Genomic DNA, 18,544 nt, shown 5'->3' with positions numbered 1-18,544 from the left:
AGAGCTCACTTCTAACCTGAAGTGTAAACATCTTGCCAAGGACTGTTCCCTCAGAAGGAGGTTGTACCTAAACCACCTGACAGGGTCTGTCTACTTGTCTTGGTTTTCACAAGCTCCAGTGAGCTCATGCTGCTGATCTATTCGTAGATCCTGTAACCAAAGGTCATGTAGGCTGACTGCTGGGCTAAAGGCTCTCGGAGTAGATAACTTGCAAAATGATGACGAGTTGTCTGGTTTAGTATCTTCTGTGTCCAGACTGCAGCGAAGCCATCAACTTCCTTCGGTGTCATCCCTCCTGGAAGTGCAGATTTTCAAACACCATTCTTACTGTTCAAACAAAATAACAATAAACTCGCTACTTGGAGATTAAAATGGGTTAGATTTACAAAAATGAGTTGGCAGGTATGTAGTTCTGTATGTGCTGTCCTGCAAATAAAACAGACAGTGGTGAATTCTGGCATATGAGCTAACTTCATTGTGCTCCATGGAGCTACATTTAGGCATGAAACTAAGTATGTTTAAAACGTTCACAGTATGACCAGATAGAAAAAAGGGTAATGCAGTTGTAGCTGGGTCGTCTTTTTCCCTTAGAAATGGGGAAGATGCCTAGTCCAAGAACAAAAAGTTGCAAGAGTTTTCCCTTCCCTTACCCCCATCTCCTGTTTCTACTGCTTGGAGAAATAAAATGTGTAATGCTGTCGGCTATAGTTGGTGGCATTTTATAGAGTATGTATGGGTGCTGGTATAACTTGCAGTTAAGTTCTCTCTTAATTTAGGAGCTGTCTTAGCGTATTTTGAAAATAGATTCAGATTGGGATTTGAACTATGAAGTGACTTGTCCTGTCTTAACACCAATCATCTCAAACCTGCTCTTGGGCTATCGGGAGGGGAGGAAACAAACGTTGTATTTGACTTCTATCAAATTCCACATCCACGCAGCTTCCATGAAGGGCATATTCTCCGATATATATCTGTGTGTAGGTACTACGTAAGCAAGCAATGGATAAGAAGTTAAAAAAAGAGCGTGCTTAGTATTGCCAAAGTTAGAAAGGAAAGTAGAGCAACAATCAAGTGCACCATTTAAAATTCACTGAAAAAAATTTGATTATTTTAATTTTTATGGAAATGAAAACATGCTTTAGGTTCCATACCTCTGGATTCCTTGGGAATCTCAAATTATGTGTGTGTGTATATATGTTGATTGATGTGTATATACATGTTTAAGTAATAAGGTCACACAGCATAATTAAATGTTCTTTTAAAAACAGTGCTAAATAGATGACTTTTAAAGCTTATAGGTACTCATAACTTAAAAAAAATAATTTGTCCATGATTTTGAAGTGTTATATGTTTAGAATAACAAAACCCAGATTTTTATATATATATATATACACACAGCTTCAGTGTGGGTGCAAAAACACGATGATGCAGATTTATTTTTGTGGTCTTGAACCCAGCATTGGCCAGCATTTTCTCCATTCCTCTCTGTCCGTGAAAATAGTATTTTTGTGTGTTTTCATGGGCAGAATTAGGAGTGCATTTGCTGTAAGAATTGTGGACTATCAGGTATTGTTGTGGGCCTTATCTTTCAGCGTGCCCTTGCGGTTCATTTTTCAGATGACAAGTTGGTCCCAGGAGTTCTTATCAATAAGCTGCCTTTGGGCAGTTCAGATTTTCTTTGAACTTAAGTATCATATTTTTAAATAAATGTGCAAGAATCCTTTAAAGAGTAAGATCTCTCTGTAATTCTGCCTTCTTCAGGTATATTATTAACTTACAATTTTGGTGAATGAATGGAGAATTCTTAAAACCTTCCACATAAAAATTATTATTTAGTAACTTTATTCTACAAATATAAATTTTCTGAAATACCATAATTCACAGTGTGAAACAGTTACAGTTATCGAACTTTCCTTTTATGCAACCATATTTGAAAAGAGCATATAAAAATGGTAGGTGCACAATGGGTGTAGTGAGAAATAGTCAAACTATAGACCTAATGGGGAACTAGATGCCCCCTAAAATGACCCATTTTCCCCAGGTCAAATTAAATAGTAAATCACCACTTTCTTACTTTCTCTTAGATATTTTGAGGACACCAGAATCATAAGATTAATGATTTTTTTAAAGAGCTGTATGTTACTGTAACGAACACTGATTTCCAATAGAAGTGAAAAGCAACAAAACTATTTTAAATTGAAGTTCTTAAGTTAGAGCGTTGTCAGGTATAAGATCTGTGTCATGAAACAATCAGCTTTTATTTTTATTCTAGCTAGCGATGCCTCACATACCCCTTGGGTAATCTGTTGCAGTGGTCCCATCCTTGCCTTGTTTTTAAGGTCTTAGTATTGCAGGGAGTTCAGCTTGCGTTACAGGGCCAGCGCCTCGCTGGCAGTGACGGCAGGCTGCACTGTACCTGCGCTCCTCCTTTTGGTGCCTATTAGCTTAGTAAATTAACTGGAAAAAGCATTAGAGGACGGCCTGTGTCCGATTCCATTGCCCCTGCGCAGGGACTGTTTGCTTGTGATATGCAGTTGAGGTAGTCAACGCTCTAACTTTTCTGAGTTCACAAATTAGGGATCTCTGACCCTATGAGGTAGGCCAAATACCTTGATTTTAGGCTTCCCATCTCAATTTCATTTTTTTTAACTTTCTGTGATCTGGCCAATAGGTACGACAGCAAGTCTTTAGTTCTCGTTGCATAGTTCTCTTGTTAAGAGATTATCTTGCAATCTATGGGTGCTGTATGTGCTTTTGAGTCCTATAAATTTGTTCTTTGGAGAGTTAAACAAATATAAAATTACTTCCAGGCAAAAAACCCCACAGTGCTGCATTGTGAAATGGCATACTTAGTGATAACTGCAAAGGTTAGCCATCTGAAATCCCATTTTAAGCTTCCCACTTCCTTAATCTCTTGTGTTTTACAGAAGAACAGGAATAGAAGGAAACAGAACTGAAGTCCGTAGAAAGAGCCAGAATGCAGAAGTCAGGAAGGAAGCGAGGCAGTTTGCAGGAGTGTGAATGTGGGGTGCTTTCTGCTGTTTCTTAAAGTGAATGTGAAACTGGAGAGGAAATTACAAGCCACACAGCAGATTGAAAATGGATTTTTTATTAAAATGAGATTTGCAAACAAATTGAGAATCTAGGTGTGAAGTTGCAGGGCTTTTGTCTCTAGCTTATAGCCATTTATATGGCATCTGTGACTGCATCCTGTAGGGAGACTATTTTTTTTCAAGTGGTGATAGATCTATTGGAAACAACATGACTTTTAGATTTGGATATAATGCCATGGTTCTTGAAGCTCTAGAAGTAATACATTTAAAGTAGTTGGAAACATTTAATTTAGAATAATTGCAAGGAAGTTTTCAAATCCCATTTTGTGGCAGACTTTGAAATTGAGACACATAACCATGTGAATGTGAGAAATTACATCATACTGAATGAAAACACTTAGAATCTCATCTTATTACATTTTGAGAAAATGAGTTTTCCCATACTCGATGTACTGTATCTCTTCCTTGCAGTCTTTACTAATAGCAAGATAAAAGCTGCATTTTCACAAGGAATATTAAAACTCGAAATGAAGGCTGTAGAGATACCGAATCCTTCAACCCTTATCTGAATCAAATTATAGTAAAATTACATATTACAGAAATTATATCTGCAATTATATGCTAATATTTTTAAATAAAGGATTTCATTGGTTAAGCCTTGGAGTATCTTGTGCAAACAAATTATGTGCTTTGTTCAGTCCGAGTTTTACATCCATTTTTCTCGGCTGTTGTCCAGCCTCCTCGGATTAATGACCACATGCAAGTGCGATGTGCGTCCTGCATTTTGTGTGCTTGAGGAGAGCTTGGTTTGCTATTTGCAAAGGTAATTGCAAGGTTATTCGACCTGTAGAAAAACAAGTTTGTCATGTTAAGTGCTCATGTAATTAGTCAGTGACTGGAAGCCTCAGAAAACAGCAAAAGGATGAATGTGCTCAAGACAGAGGAGAGAATTAGCATGTTACAGCCTCTCCATCCTTTCAAAGATTATGTTTCTTTGAAGCAATCTGAACAAAGTTTGAACTGCTATTTATTCTGCAAATAAAGTGCAGACATCTCTCCAGCCAGCCCTAGCCTCTATTTTGGAAAAGGGTAGAGAAATGTGGATGTATTCTATTACATCTACAGTTCTCTACCAGTAGATACCCAAATTACGTCCCACTGGGCTTGACAGTGGGTAAATTGATTATTTACCTTACCAATCAAAAAAAAAATCAAGAAAAAATAAAAATAAAATCAAGAAAAAAATAAAAGGCAAGGGTCAATTAATGGCAAATGGTAGATTCAGTGATGGTAGATTTTATGTAGTCTGGTTTTGTTTTTAAGATGTTAACCTCTTAATCATCTAATACCTAATCGTCTGACTGTGAATGAATATAGGTCTTTCACAGTGAGCTCCCTTTAGTTAATAAACAAAAGTGATACTTCCAAATACATACATGTGGACTCTGATTGCAATTTTGATCTCTGAAACATACACTGTTTATGTGTTGTTTTTTAAAAAAAAACATTGAAGGTGTTACATACTTGATAGTATTTATTTGGTAGAAATCAGATTTTAGGAAACAATAGTTGTAAAAATACCAGTCACTAGGAACTAAACCGTCCGTAAGTTCATGCCAGCACTGCTGTGATGTTTCCTCCCCGCCCAACCTGTCCCTGATCAGTTGGTGCAGTCGGCCCCAGGTGCACTGTGCTTCACTTCTGGTCCTTCTCCCCAAAATAGTTCCAAAAAATGCTGGAGAGCAGTGCAGGGGTGGTGGGTAGAGGAGGGGGCGAGAGGACCTACCTCACCAAGGGGAGAGCTGGAGGCAGCAGTTAAGGGAACATTAGATTTCATGCCTGAGAAAATAACCATTGAAAAGAAGGTTGAATTGGGCTGTGGAAATAGATGGCAAAAGACCCTGCTGATCCTGCAGTACCATGTACTGAACTTGCTTCCTTAGGAGCTTGATTGAAACCCAAACCCACTGAAAAGGGAAAAATAAAACTAGGACACTGTTTAGGCTTGTTTGTATGTTGCCAGACAGCTACAAGTAGTCTTAAGTCTCTAGATAAATAAAATCACTTCCTTTGCATAATCATAAGTGACATGTATGACTTTTAATAAGTCTTTTTAAAAGGGGGAAGTACAATCTAGTTCATGGGTTAAATTTTGCTCTTGATTCGTTTGTGAAGCTCGTTGGAGGGAGGCGTGTTGTGTATTCTGTGAAGAAATTCGACCCTATTATTATGAGTTCGTCTTGTACAAAGCTGATACGGCGGTGACTTAAATTTGCTATTGGAACATAAAATTTAAAGCTACTCTCAGCGAAACAAGTGGAATTTCTCATAGTCACAAGCAGGGGAAGGCAAGGTCAGATGTGTCTTAAGCGTATCTGGTTGAGCTAGGTGGCCTTCGTACAATTTTCAGGGATGGAGGGGAAGTAGACATACTGATTTTACCTTAGAGTGACCACGTGTCTGAGCTCAGTCTGCAGGTGGTGGATTTGTGGTGGAGACACTCCTGTATGTTAGTTTCTATGAGAGTAGCGCCTGCCTCTTGAGTTAAGGCAATCAGAATAGGAGTACAGGCAGCACTGGAAATTGAAGGATAATCTGCTCTTAAGATCTGTGATTCACTTTGTTGTGTTTAAGAATAAAAACACAGTATTAATGTCAATCCTTTAATTCCTGTCCATGTCTAATTGCTGCCTGTTGCTCTGTCTGCGGCAGGAACAGGACATGGAACAGCAATGAGTGCCGGTGGGCCCTGGAGGCAGTGTGTGCCCTCTCTGGTGGTGGCCTTTCCCTGTCCCTGAGCCAGGGCTGCCAGGGGCTTTGCTTGGGAGCGATGAGCCAAGAAATGCGAACATTCCTGCAGGGGAGAGAGCTGTTCCTCCCTCCGGCTCTGGGGGCTTCGCTGTAACTTCACTGAAAGAGACCCAGGAAGCGTTGGCCAATATTGCTTGTTCTTTTCCTTTTTTTTTTTAACAAATCCTGTCAATCTCCAACCTCCTAACTTCACTAGTATCAAGATTTCTGAATTTTCAAGTATCAGTATCGAACCCTTTGTGTTATGTATAGAATACAGAATTTTCTTTTTCAAGGTCTTTGGTTACTGGAAGCACATGGAGTCTGACGAGTGCTCCTCGTGCTCTGTCTTTTGATGTTGCTTGGTGGCAGCGCTGCCGGGCCCCCGTGGAGCTGCTCAAGTAAGCAGTTAGGTGGGATTGCGGTGTGCTCACCTGATGCTGGTGCAATTGCTGAGGGCAGTCGAGGTCACTTATGCTGACTAGCAGTTGTCATTGAGCTTTGGGACGGGAAGGGACAGGGAGACAGGCCGAGCAGGCAGTGAGCATTCGCAGCCCTGTCAGCTCCGCCTAGGGAGTGCCTTTGGTGTGGTAACTCGAGGCAAATGCGCAAAACATTTTATGTGTTTTATATCCAGGCTAAACCTGGAAGCAACTAATTTTTGTCCTGCCTGCTTACAGCTTTTTGTTGTGAAAAAAATATTTTTTTGTCCAGTTCTTGAATCTACAAGGTGATGTCTTTGGTCAGTGGCAAAACCATCAATTAATTTTATTTATTTTTCACAAAAAAAGCACTTGGGGATTCACCCCTAAAAAAAGAAGTTTCTACCATCTTATTGAAGACTTTACTTGAATTAGTACAAGGGAAAAAAGTGTGGGCAGCTGAGCTCTGTGCTAGACACACAAACCAGGATTAATCTGTTCTTTTCCGCTCGGTGACCAAGGATAAAAGGAGTTTGCAAGGGGTAGGAGGTGTCGACTGAGAGCTCTGACTCTGGGGTGAGAGTTGAATACTTTTCGTCATATTCCAAGAGGTACTGAGGAACCTGGAAAGTTACTGTCAAAAAATGATGAAGTTAAAATAGGAGATATCTTTCTTAGACTTTACAATTTAGAATACAAGGATTTACTTTCCTTCTGCTGGAAATAGGGCCGTGTCAGACTCCTTAGTCGGTGTCCACAGAAGAGGTTTGTCTAAACAACCCTGCAGTTGTAACCCGTGCTTTCCAAAGGTCGAAGGGCTGTGCTGTGCTCGCCCAGAGCTGCGACAGGGGCAGCACGATCCGTCCGTGCCCAAGGGGCTGTGGGGTCAGCGGCTCTTAGCGCCGGGCTCTCAGGTGTTCTCTGGCCAGGACGTGCCGCCTCGTGATTTAAGTCAAGTGTTATTTCAGAGCATTGTTATTCTGCCATCAGTCATTTCTCTGGGCAGCTCTCTTTTGGCTGAATAGTTTGCAGAAAGACTGTGTGAAAATCACATGTAACTTTCTGCAAACCTGGATCTTGTGAAATCCTTTCCTGTTGGGCAGGATACTGCTGCAGTTTGAAAGCGGTGCGGACGTAGGGGTCTGGTCTCTCGTGTGCCATTGAAGCTTTTCTGCAAAACTTACTTGAATTCTCTCATTGTTAATTTATTTTGGTCAGGGATGAGAGAAACGGGCATGCTCTGTTAGGGCTCTCGGTTGTAGGAGTACAGAAACTCCGGAAAGAGCAGTGCACGGTGTGGTACAGCACGTTTATGGTAGACCTCCTGCAGATGAGTTGGTGTTCCCTAATGCTGCTGTTGAAAATTCTCTTGTGCTTCAGAATGGGAATGATATCAAAGTTTTATAATTAAAATATGTGGTCTATTTGCTTCCTGTTATCATGATACTTTGGGAGGAGGAAAGGTTTTCAGAGCTGCTCTTGTGTTCCACACCAGAATAGAAGCTGTGAATCCCCTAAGAAAACAAAGAGCAGTGAGATTTAAAAGGGAGTTTTGATGCGTTAAAAAAAAAATGCAGCACAGCATAATGAATCCTCATTTCATTAAAGGCTCTTTATTTCAGTGCAAATAAGCATCTTCTAAAGGTGCTGCCGGTTTCCCTTGTTTCTTCAGGGTGTTTCTCTGTAGATCACTTAGTATGTTCACGTAACTGGAGTTAATAAATACCTGAAGGGTGCCAGTCTGCCCTCTACATCTGTGTCTGCTTTTCTTTGTGCTGCCTGAAAGGCAACGTGTTCCCTGGAGACCTGGTTGCCTGCTCTCCCCTCGCGGTGTGTGTGCTGCTGAGTGAGACGAGTGCCGAGGGTGGGTTGGTCCTGGGAGAGAGCACCAGGGCTGGGGCACCTTCAAAAAACAGCTTCTCCGTGGTTTATTATTCCCTTATTCAGCATCAGTGTACTATAGCAAAGTGTACTTTGACAAATAACTATTCAAATATAATACATTTATTAGCCTATTAGTTTTCTAAATACGATATTTTATCTTTAATTTACTAAGTCCTGATCCTAGAGGCTTTGGTGGCTAAATCAGTATATGCACTTAAGGCAATAGAGGACCTGGAAATAAGAGGCCAAGTCCGGGTATCCAAACCAGAATACAGGAAGGCAACTACTAGCTGAATTTTGGCCATAGCAGAAATGAAAAATAATTTTTAAAAAACCACTAATTTTGAAAAATCTAAGCAAAGTACATGATTTTTGAATGTTTAATTATATTTTTGCAACATGATTTGATGTTACAATGTAATTAGTTTAGGCAGCCAAATTACAAACTGGAATGTATAGTACTATATGCAGAATATATTCCTACTATTCTAAAATAGTTTCTTAAGTGATTTTTTTTTTCTGCTTCCCTGTAGATTAAAGCAAAAAATTATGACAAAGTCGAGAAGGTGAGTTCCATCAATATATGTGATCTGTCTCTATAGCAAGAACGAGTATCTTGTGGTTAGGCTAAAGCAAATTGAAAAGAACTACAGCTGTCATTGAATGTGCTGCTCAGAAACACAGATAAGAAGCATCCCTAAAGTTGGTTTGTTGTTGCTACCAAGCTGTAATCAATGAAGTGCACAGAGAAATTTCTCTCCAGTTCCCTTGCGTAGCATGGAGATGCTTTAATCAAAAGGATGAGTAGCTTAATTTACTCCTTCTTGGAAATCTCAATCATAATCACAAAGATTATTTTAATTCATACTGTATAACTTTAAAAGTAGAAACCGAATTTCTGTTTCTGGAATCCTGATCACGTCTTTTTGATGTATTAAACAGTTATTTCAGCGATGCCTTATGAAGGTTTTACACATTGATTTATGGAAATGTTACCTTTCATATGTACGAGAAACCAAGGGGAAGCTACCTAGTTACAAGTAAGTTAACAGAATTGCTCTGAATTATTCTGTTTTTTTGGCGAATCTCTTCTTGATTTTTGACTAGGGTGTGGGGAGGAACCTGGATGTCAGACCTGTCTGGGCATCTTCTGCTACAGCCTTGTAGGGGTTAATGTATAAATAACCTGCATTTAGAAAGCATCTTCTTTAAAGTTGCTTTAATTAAGCTTGCTGGGTACAATTGCTTCCTCAGTCGGGGTCCGTACAGCGGGGTGGGACAAGGGGGGTGGATTGGGGTACCCGTGCCCATTCCCTGCCGGTGCGATGGTGCCGGGGTCGACCTGAAAGGTGCTTCTTCCTCAGCTGGGACCCTTTGCTGTCCTCCCCGCGAGCGCCCTGGTTAGCAGCTCCACAAAACTCGGCGCTGACCTCAGCTGAGGTACCGCACTTGACTAGCGACGGTGAACAGTCCAGTAATTAGAGAAAGTCTCAGAATGCGTAAAAAGGCACGAAAAAAGGGTGTCAAGATTTTGAGGCGTATTAATCCTCATCCCTTTTCAGTTACTGCATTGTTTGTAATCCCGTGGACTGAGTTTAATGCCTTTTCTTGCTGTTTGAGGTTTCCAAAAAAAAAAAATCAGTACCTTTCAGCATCTGTGAACTGCTTCTTTCCCAGCCCATCATTTCTTTGTACTGTAACTGGAAGGATAGCTAATGCATTAACAGAAAAAAGAAAAAAAAACCCACCTTTTTAAAATTTATTTTTATGAGACTGTTTTGAAACAATTTTAGAAGTATCAGCACTTCCCCTATCTCTTTATCAAATATAACTTTCCTCTGTTTTTCCTATTAATATGGACAAGAAGGTAGTAAGGTACTGAAGGATGTTTGAGTAAAGGAACTGGGAGAAAAGTGCAAGAGAGAAAAAGCTGTTTTCATTAAAAACTTGACCGAGGAAATGTTCTGTGAACATTTTAAATTTGGGGATAAATACTTTGAATTTGGGGGGGTAAGAAATCATGTGAAAGATTTTGGGCAGTTTCCACACAGAGGAGCTGTTCCTAATTGTCCCAGGCTTATGATGTTCCTGGATAATTACAACACAAGGCTTTGGGAATTCTGAGAGAAAAAAAAGAAACCCGGGGTACGCCTGTGAGCTAAGAAGATGTATAGAGCAGTTGTTCTCTGTCTTCTCAGCCTGGCACAGTGTACCTGGATTTCCACTTAGCTAAGGGGGCAGGGCTCAGGAACTGATAGTGTGCTAGATTGCCACCAATAGATTTAGCAATTTTCTTAAATAAAATGAACAAATATAAAACCTTGATGCAGAATTTAAAGCTATCTGAATGCCAGTTTTTGTTCTCAGCTATTGAATGATACTTTTCATACCTCAGTGTTCGGTTAGAATTTGCTGCACAAAAGAACACTCTTAAATAAAGACTCTTTTGAATACTAAACCCTTGCTCTATGGTCTTTGTGGTTTGTTTTTCTCCTCAGAGAAAAAATGGCTCAGGCATATGATTTTGCTCTGGATAAGATTGGCATGGAAATCATGTCATATCAGGTATGGGTTTTTTTTATCAAAACACATTTTATTTCTTACTTTATAACAAGTACAACTAAACATCGGTTTCATTATATGTAATATTTTTTTCTCACATAGATCTGGGTGGATTACATCAATTTTTTGAAAGGCGTGTAAGTACCTTAAAAGAATTCTTTTAAACTCAGTTAATATAATGTTGATGTTAATACCAGTTATGACCTGTACTAGCTGACGTTAATCTCTCTTTCACTATTTAGAGAAGCGGTAGGATCTTATGCAGAAAACCAGAGGATAACAGCTGTCCGTAGGGTTTACCAGCGTGGTTGCGTGAATCCAATGATAAACATAGAACAGCTCTGGAGAGATTATAACAAATACGAAGAGGTAATCAAGAACATTAAATTTTTTTGTGACATTAAAAAGAAAGAATAATCATATAATGAAGTATGGTGCCCAAAATGTATGCACTAAATAATTATGTATAAAAGAGATGACCAACAGCATAAACATGTTTTGCGTGGCCAGGACGTACCTAGACCTGTGGGAAAGCTCTGCAGGTACCTGGGTGAATTTTTAAATTTATTTTGAAGATGTTCTTTAGGATACATTTAACTGTCTCATTTCCCAGTTGGCCCAGCGGAATTGCTGGTCAGTTGGAAATCACGGTCATCAGTGACGGAGAATAGCCTTAATGGAAGCTGGGGCAGGTCAGCTGGCAGTGAGGGCTTGCTTCCCCAAGGAGGCACTCCCCTCCTTCCCTTACAGTTGCAGAGGGTAAGTGGCATTCAGCTGCGATGGTTTGGAATTCCTTCTCGACACTAAGTTACGTGGTCTCGAGCACATATAGAATGCTCCTTGCCATCCTGCAGCTGAAGCCATTACAGCATCAGTTCTGGTGAGTTCACTCACCACACTGTCTTCAGCAAGCGTGACCTCACCTCGTTTGCCTTGCAGGCTGATTTGTAGCTGCACGGTTATCATGTATTTGTAATCAGGTTTGGTAACCTACTGCAGCCAGCAGAGGTGAGAACACAGAGCGGAGCGGAGGGCAGGTGCCCTCATGCCGAGCACCGTGAAGCAGGGCAGCTCGTGCAGGCTCTCCACTGTCCTGCCTCTTGCCGCTGGGGTTGCAGGTGCCAGCGTGCTGGGGGTCGGCTGTGCACTGAGCAGGAAAGAAGGGACAGTTTCTCTTTCCTTGTTGCTAATTATGCAGGTTGTAGGCTTGGTGACCTCTGATGTTAATAGGGCTGCTGTGCTTAGCCAGTGGGAGGTCCTTCGGGCATCCGCAGCCGTGAGCGCGTGCTGTCACGGCTCATCACCTGTCGGTGTTCAGGGCTACCCCAGGCAGCCTGCTGACCGCCAGGCAGGACACCCAGCACCGTGCCTGCTCCTGCGTAGGAAACCCCCAGCACAACCTCCCTGTAAACCTCCTCTTGCCCTCCCACATAGCAGAGGAAACTGTCACGGTGGTTCCTGCTGCTTTCATTAATATGTAGGGAGACTGTCAAAGCAACAGCTGAAACCTGGCCTACACTCGTTTGGTACCTTCTAGCAGGGGCAGCTCTGACACCTGCAACACAGACCACTACCTCGGGCCGTCCCTTGCTGCTGGAAGCTGAGGGCTGGTGCTCTGCTTGCACACGGGTTCCTGCATGTCCTATTCTGGCTGAGCTGGCCCTGAGGGGAAGAACTGCTGCTTACGGGTGTCCTGGCACAGGGGAGGGGATGCTCCTCACGAGAAGGGCTCTTTGAGGGGGAAGTGATTCCCAACATCAGGAGCCCAACAACACGGAGATCATGTGCAGGTCTTGGCGCAAAACGTTACTGGCTTTCCTTTGCAATTGAAATAGACTCGAGCTTCCCTTTAGCTCAGTTAGCACGAGCAGCGCTACCAGCCCGTCAGTCACCAGTATCTTTAATTAAACAAATGGTCGGAAGTGGCAGCACCCCTAGTGAGACAGAGAGGTGACCATCTTTGGCTCACAGAGCCACACAGCTGCACCTCTCGAGGCTGGGAGTCCATCCTGGGAGAAAGTGGCTGTGTCCTCAGCCTGGTCCTGGATTCAGTGGGGCATTGCTGGGTTTGTATCCTAACCGGGCCAGTTACCAATCCCAGGCAGCGCTCGGCCTGAGTCCAGATGGTGCCTTTGCTGCTCTGTCGCCTCGGTACCCAGCTTGGCTGCCTGTTTGGAATAATAGGGCAGAAAGCTGTGCTCATGTTCCTCGAAGTCCTGGCAACCTACGCCAGTAAAATCCACCCGGACAGAGGTGTGAGCAGAAGGGCAGTTGCTTATCCTGCCATAGGAGCAGTTCTTAGAGGTTTTGTGGATGCCTGGGCCCCCATGCCCAGGGCTGAGCTGCTGATGTTGAGATGCCAGTTGTGCCCAGAGGCCCGGTTGCCCCAGCTCCCCGAGGCCGGTGCTGAGCAGCACAGCTGAGGGAGCCCTACACGTCCCTGTGCTCTGAAGGGACGTCGCTGCCGTGATGGGTCTTGGGTCTCTCTTGGCTGACAAAGGTATGCACGTGGCAGGGTGTATGTTGAATATTACCTCTTTTAAAAGCTGTGAGTTAGTTCAGGAACAGAGGAGAAGGCAGAGCTTTGAGGTCAATCTCTGTTACTACTTGTCCAAGAAAGCTGAATTTGCCCACGCGATGTCTGCTCTTCACATGGTGACCAGCGAGCAGCCGCCTGGCGCGGAGCCGTGACTCTGACTGGGCACCGACTGCCATTTAAAAGCAAAACTGTAAACCACAAATACATTCTTTCCACTTTCACCCCTGCAGGTTTATGTAAAGTTCATTGTATTTTTGAAAGGTGTAAGTGATTAAATATATACTGAGGTGCTTTAGATCAGTAGATTTTTAGCAGTGAGTTCTCTGATAAGTTCTTGCCCATGTGTTTATTAGGAGAAATGCAGTACCTTTCAGGATCAATGCTTTAATATAACTGTGTCCTTTTGCCTCACTTTTGCATCTCCTTTGAAGCTCTTTTCTGTATGAAATGAGCCGCAGTGTTTCCAAAGTGAAATTGCACGTTCCCAATTCCTTTTCTCATCCCTCTGCAGGGCATCAATATTCACTTAGCTAAGAAGATGATTGAAGACAGGAGTAGAGATTATATGAATGCACGACGTGTGGCAAAGGTACAACCTTCCGTGACTTTTCATTGTTCTATTTAATTCTACAAGCTAGCATTAAACTTGGTTATTATTTTCAAATAAAAATTGTCACAAAAGTGTGTTCGCCTAATAAGGTCAGTATGCTAAAATATTTGTATCAGTTTTATAAAGCAGAGCCTAAAATAGGCGTTTAATGTGTTAAATCTGCTGTTCAAACCATTGCTTCTGTTTCAGGAGTACGAGACGGTGATGAAAGGGCTGGACCGCAACGCTCCCTCTGTCCCCCCGCAAAATACGCCCCAGGAGGCTCAGCAGGTAGACATGTGGAAGAAATACATCCAGTGGGAGAAGAGCAATCCTCTGCGTACAGAAGATCAAACGCTCATAACAAAAAGAGGTAGCTGGATATTGTGCTAGGATGTGTAAAATTGTATTTCTTAGCTCTGTTACTGACCTCTGGCATAAGTAATGATGCCAGTTAGTGCTCGGGGATCATGCTGGAGCAGAAGTTGATCAGGTTTCTTGAATTGGGTGGGTGGGTTTTTTTAACTACTCTTTACTTTTTGCTCAAGCCGAGGAGCGATACTGGGGTTTGAGGGGGCAGTGCTATAGCCGTGTGCCACCCAGCTTCCAGCTGGAGGCCAGGAAGCAGTGAATCACAGCCTGATTTTGTGGCCGATGTTCTTGAACGGGTTCTGCGTCTTTCTCTGTGGAGGAGGCAGGTTTTAGCTGCTGGTTATAATTCACAAAGTTCTTGGCAATATAAAAGAACTGCAGTTGGGACTGTTGCGCTCAAAGCCAGTCAGTGTTAATATTGTCCGATTTATTTTCTGTGTTTTGCATTTCGTGCTTCCATTGCGCGAGATGCTGCCATTTTTGCAGTAATATACAAGGACTATTTCTTGCGTTTCCCTCTGCAGTTATGTTTGCCTATGAGCAATGCCTTCTGGTTCTGGGGCATCACCCAGATATCTGGTATGAGGCTGCACAGTACCTCGAGCAATCCAGTAAATTACTGGCTGAGAAAGGGGTAAGCAGATTGCCACTGGCTTTCTTTCTTACTTTGTTCCTTTGACACAATTCACTGTTAATTTTTCCTCAGATACTTAAGAACCAAGGAGGGGAGTGTGAAATATATTTAGAACCATAACTTGTGTCATGTTCAGAATTTTAAAATCAGGACTACTTTAAGAAATGAAAATATTTTCATTTGAGATAGGAATTATGAAAAATTATTTCCGTGCTGGGTCGGGGAGAGGGGCTGGCCTGATTTTTGAGATTTCTTAAGTACTGGTGACATGATTGTCTCCATTGGAGCACCACGTGGAAGTTCCCTGGGACTTTTCACACATGGGAGATATTCCATAGATTGGCTTTCATTGCACAGATGCTGAACAATTACGTTATCACACTTATTTTATAACAGGACATGAACAATGCGAAGCTTTTCAGTGATGAGGCTGCTAATATTTATGAAAGAGCGATCAGCACTTTATTAAAGAAGAATATGCTTCTTTATTTTGCATATGCAGATTATGAAGAGGTGAGCAAAAATAGTGAAGTACCGACATTAAAATTCAAAGACATCTCCCATCAATAATGTCATTTATTTCAGATATACTGAATATACAGAATTTTATAGAATGACTTTATTGATGCTTCTAGCCTTAACCTCATTCGGTGTTTCTGGGACTGAACTGACAAAACGCAGAGGAAAAGCCCACAGATTTACATTTACCAGAGCATCACCTTCTTCACTTTCAAAATATGGGGACAAAGAACACCTTTCCTGTCTGATTTGGGGGGGGTGTTAATGTTCATATTTGCATGGCTGTGACAGATGACGGGGGGCACTCTGTGCCCTGTGCAACAGCTGGTTTTGCACATGAACCTTTAGCAATAAAGGCTGTTTCCCACTAACCAGATGATGACTGTGGAATCCCCTGCAGGATGTATTTTGCTCACTTACCATAACATTTAAGTCTTTGCAGAAAGATCCTGAGGACAACAGCAAAAAAAATCCCTTTGACCCTAAAAGTAAAAGCCTTCCTTGGCTATCAGTGCAGCCACTTGTATCCTAAACGTACTGGCTATTTAGGTTTTTTAAGTTTGCACAGGACAACTCGGAGGGCTGCAGCTGGGAACAGGAAACAGAATGGATTATTTGGCGAGTGCAGAAGGTGGTTTTGCTCACTGTCTGCACGTTATTTTTAAACAGAGCTAAAGGAAACAGACTTATCCCAAACAGCTACAGTGTCAGCTCCACGGCAGTATTACCGAGTTAGAAAAAGACCTGAGGGATTCTTGAAAAGCTTGTAGTAAGCACTAGTGAGAGTTAGTGTGGGAAGTAAAAAAATGACTGCGTAAGACAGAAAATGTGCCTGAGTGAAGGGACTGACATACATAGTATTCAACTGGGGGAAGAAAGGAAACTGAAAAGATTTAGGTTTTTTGCATTATCAAAGGTGATTTGTAATAGTATTACTAAGCCATCTGCATTTCCTTTTTATTTCCTTAGAGTCGAATGAAGTACGAGAAAGTGCACAGCATATACAATCGACTCCTGGCTATTGAAGACATTGATCCCACTCTGGTAAGATGATCCTTACTGAGTTTTTCCACATTTACATGGGGAGTCACCAGAGCACCGTCAAAGGACAGGGAACTACTTAGGAGTTCATTGGGTCACACACACATTTCTGTAATGATTTATGAGCTGTATTTTGTGAGTAAAGATTATTTCACATATAGCCAAAAACTTTGTAACATCCTTTGTTAGCACTGCTACTACATAAATATTGATATGCACCTTAGGTTTATATCCAATACATGAAATTTGCAAGGCGAGCAGAAGGCATAAAATCTGGAAGAATGATATTTAAGAAAGCAAGAGAGGACACCCGGACTCGACATCACGTCTATGTTACAGCAGCTTTAATGGAGTATTATTGTAGTAAGGTAATCACAGATGCTCAATTTGATATTGAAGAAGTGTCAGGAGGAGGCATAGCTTACTGAAGCTAATAACATTTAAAATATTTTTTTATGTTTACAGGATAAGTCTGTGGCCTTTAAGATCTTTGAGCTCGGGCTGAAAAAATATGGGGACATTCCAGAATATGTCTTGGCATATATCGACTACCTTTCTCACCTTAACGGTAAGCGTTCAACTCTGAGAGGTCTAACAAAGCATTAATCTGCCTTCTCCGTGAGTTAGGGTCAGACCAAGTTCTTTTTGTTTTAGTTTTGATTCTTTTCTAAGAGCAATGAAACCTCAATGAAACTCAGCAATTAATTTGAAAACAAAACCTGCTGTTGTGTCCTTCTTGAACTTCCAGAAGCACACTGACATTAGCTATTGACTCTGCTGAATAGAGGAACTTGCCAAGTCGTAACTCACTGGCATCGCAGCCGTTTTACAGCATCTATTGCAAACAGTGGGAGTACAGGGAGAAATCTAAATCCTGAGGAGAAAGGTCTGTAGGAGGTTGAAATCAGCCTGAGAGGTTAGTTACTGTAAGGCACCTGAAGGCACCAGGCACATGAATCCCTCCTCTCAGACTACAGTGCCTTTTTTTTTTTCAGGCTCTGAAAGTTTGAACAGATTTAGAGCTTTTTTCCCCCTTGTGAGCTGTAAACGGATTTTTATTCAAGTCGAACTATATTTAGTTTTGCAAGAAATAATTTTAGGTCTGCATGAGTATCTGCAATGCCTTTCTGTGGGTTGCCATGAGAATAAAATACATTAAAACTTGCCAGTGTATTGCTCTGTCTTAGTAACCCAGCAGACTTTACTGAAAAAAACCAAGAAAATTGATCTCTGAACCTCTGTTAAATGTAATACATGGTAAAATACCCAGCGAGAGACAGGGCAGAAGCTAGCCCTTTTAAAAACAGAGCCACCAACTACTCCTTTTCCGCAGCTGGTGACGTGCAAAGGCTGGACTGCTCATCGAGAAGCAGGTCTCATAATTTGGGGGGGACTTCTGAGGAATATACAAGTATATTAATATTGCCTTAACCTAAAAGGGAAGTAATGAAGCGAAAGGCCAAGTTTAAAAGTACCAAGACACACACCACTGGTATAATTAAATGGAAGATAGCAGAGATCCTGCAAAGATGCTGAGCAATAGCTGTGCTGTTATAAAAGAACCTAAACTAGACTTTCAAATAACAAATTCAGAGTAGAATTTAACAGTGGTAAAGTTTTATGTAGGCATTCAGATTTTTTTTCTACTTACTGAAATTCACCTCCAGGTATCTGAATATCAGGCCTATATTTAGTTCAGTGTATGCAGTTCTTTGAATGGAAATTATTTTAAATTGTCTTTGATATATTTTACTGAGTGTGGTTTTTCTTTTTTCTTTCTGTTTTTAAAGAGGACAATAATACAAGAGTTTTGTTTGAACGTGTTTTAACTTCAGGGAGCCTTCCACCTGAGAAATCTGGGTACGTCTGCAAAAGCAGTTTCTCTGCACTAAAAAAGATACCTAACCCCTTCCAACTACAAGCATCCCAAAGAAATTAGAAAACTGAACAGCAGGACAAAATTAGGTACAGATGTTTCTTCCCCTCTTCATGCTACTTAAAATAGCAACCACTGTGACGGATGTGTGGAAGTCCCTATCCCACTTGCAGTGAAATTCATTAGTTTCATTGAATTTTAACACCTCATTGATGCCGGATTGTTGCGGGTAGAGCACAGAACCCTCGCATGCAGCGAGGCTC

At 41.6% G+C, this 18,544-nt stretch overlaps 1 protein-coding gene across 1 annotated transcript in view; it reads left to right on the top strand.

The window, feature by feature from the left end:
* CSTF3 (cleavage stimulation factor, 3' pre-RNA, subunit 3, 77kDa) overlaps window positions 1-18,544 on the top strand; it is a gene marked incomplete at its 5' end in the record, with an annotated part of 30,303 nt that overhangs the window by 6,959 nt on the left and 4,800 nt on the right. The window contains 13 exons of the mRNA XM_009866140.1: window positions 8,683-8,715; window positions 9,092-9,189; window positions 10,648-10,714; window positions 10,814-10,848; window positions 10,954-11,080; window positions 13,762-13,839; window positions 14,050-14,212; window positions 14,736-14,845; window positions 15,242-15,358; window positions 16,334-16,408; window positions 16,630-16,773; window positions 16,871-16,973; window positions 18,196-18,265. Of these exons, the coding sequence (XP_009864442.1) occupies window positions 8,683-8,715; window positions 9,092-9,189; window positions 10,648-10,714; window positions 10,814-10,848; window positions 10,954-11,080; window positions 13,762-13,839; window positions 14,050-14,212; window positions 14,736-14,845; window positions 15,242-15,358; window positions 16,334-16,408; window positions 16,630-16,773; window positions 16,871-16,973; window positions 18,196-18,265 (1,220 nt within the window). The remainder of the gene's footprint in view (window positions 1-8,682; window positions 8,716-9,091; window positions 9,190-10,647; window positions 10,715-10,813; window positions 10,849-10,953; window positions 11,081-13,761; window positions 13,840-14,049; window positions 14,213-14,735; window positions 14,846-15,241; window positions 15,359-16,333; window positions 16,409-16,629; window positions 16,774-16,870; window positions 16,974-18,195; window positions 18,266-18,544) is intronic.

This window comes from Apaloderma vittatum, unplaced genomic scaffold (assembly GCF_000703405.1).
Source record: "Apaloderma vittatum isolate BGI_N311 unplaced genomic scaffold, ASM70340v1 scaffold3533, whole genome shotgun sequence".
Taxonomy (NCBI): Eukaryota; Metazoa; Chordata; class Aves; order Trogoniformes; family Trogonidae; genus Apaloderma; species Apaloderma vittatum.
The sequence above is the reverse complement of the archived record's forward strand: the minus strand, read 5'-3'. Positions and strand labels throughout refer to the sequence as shown.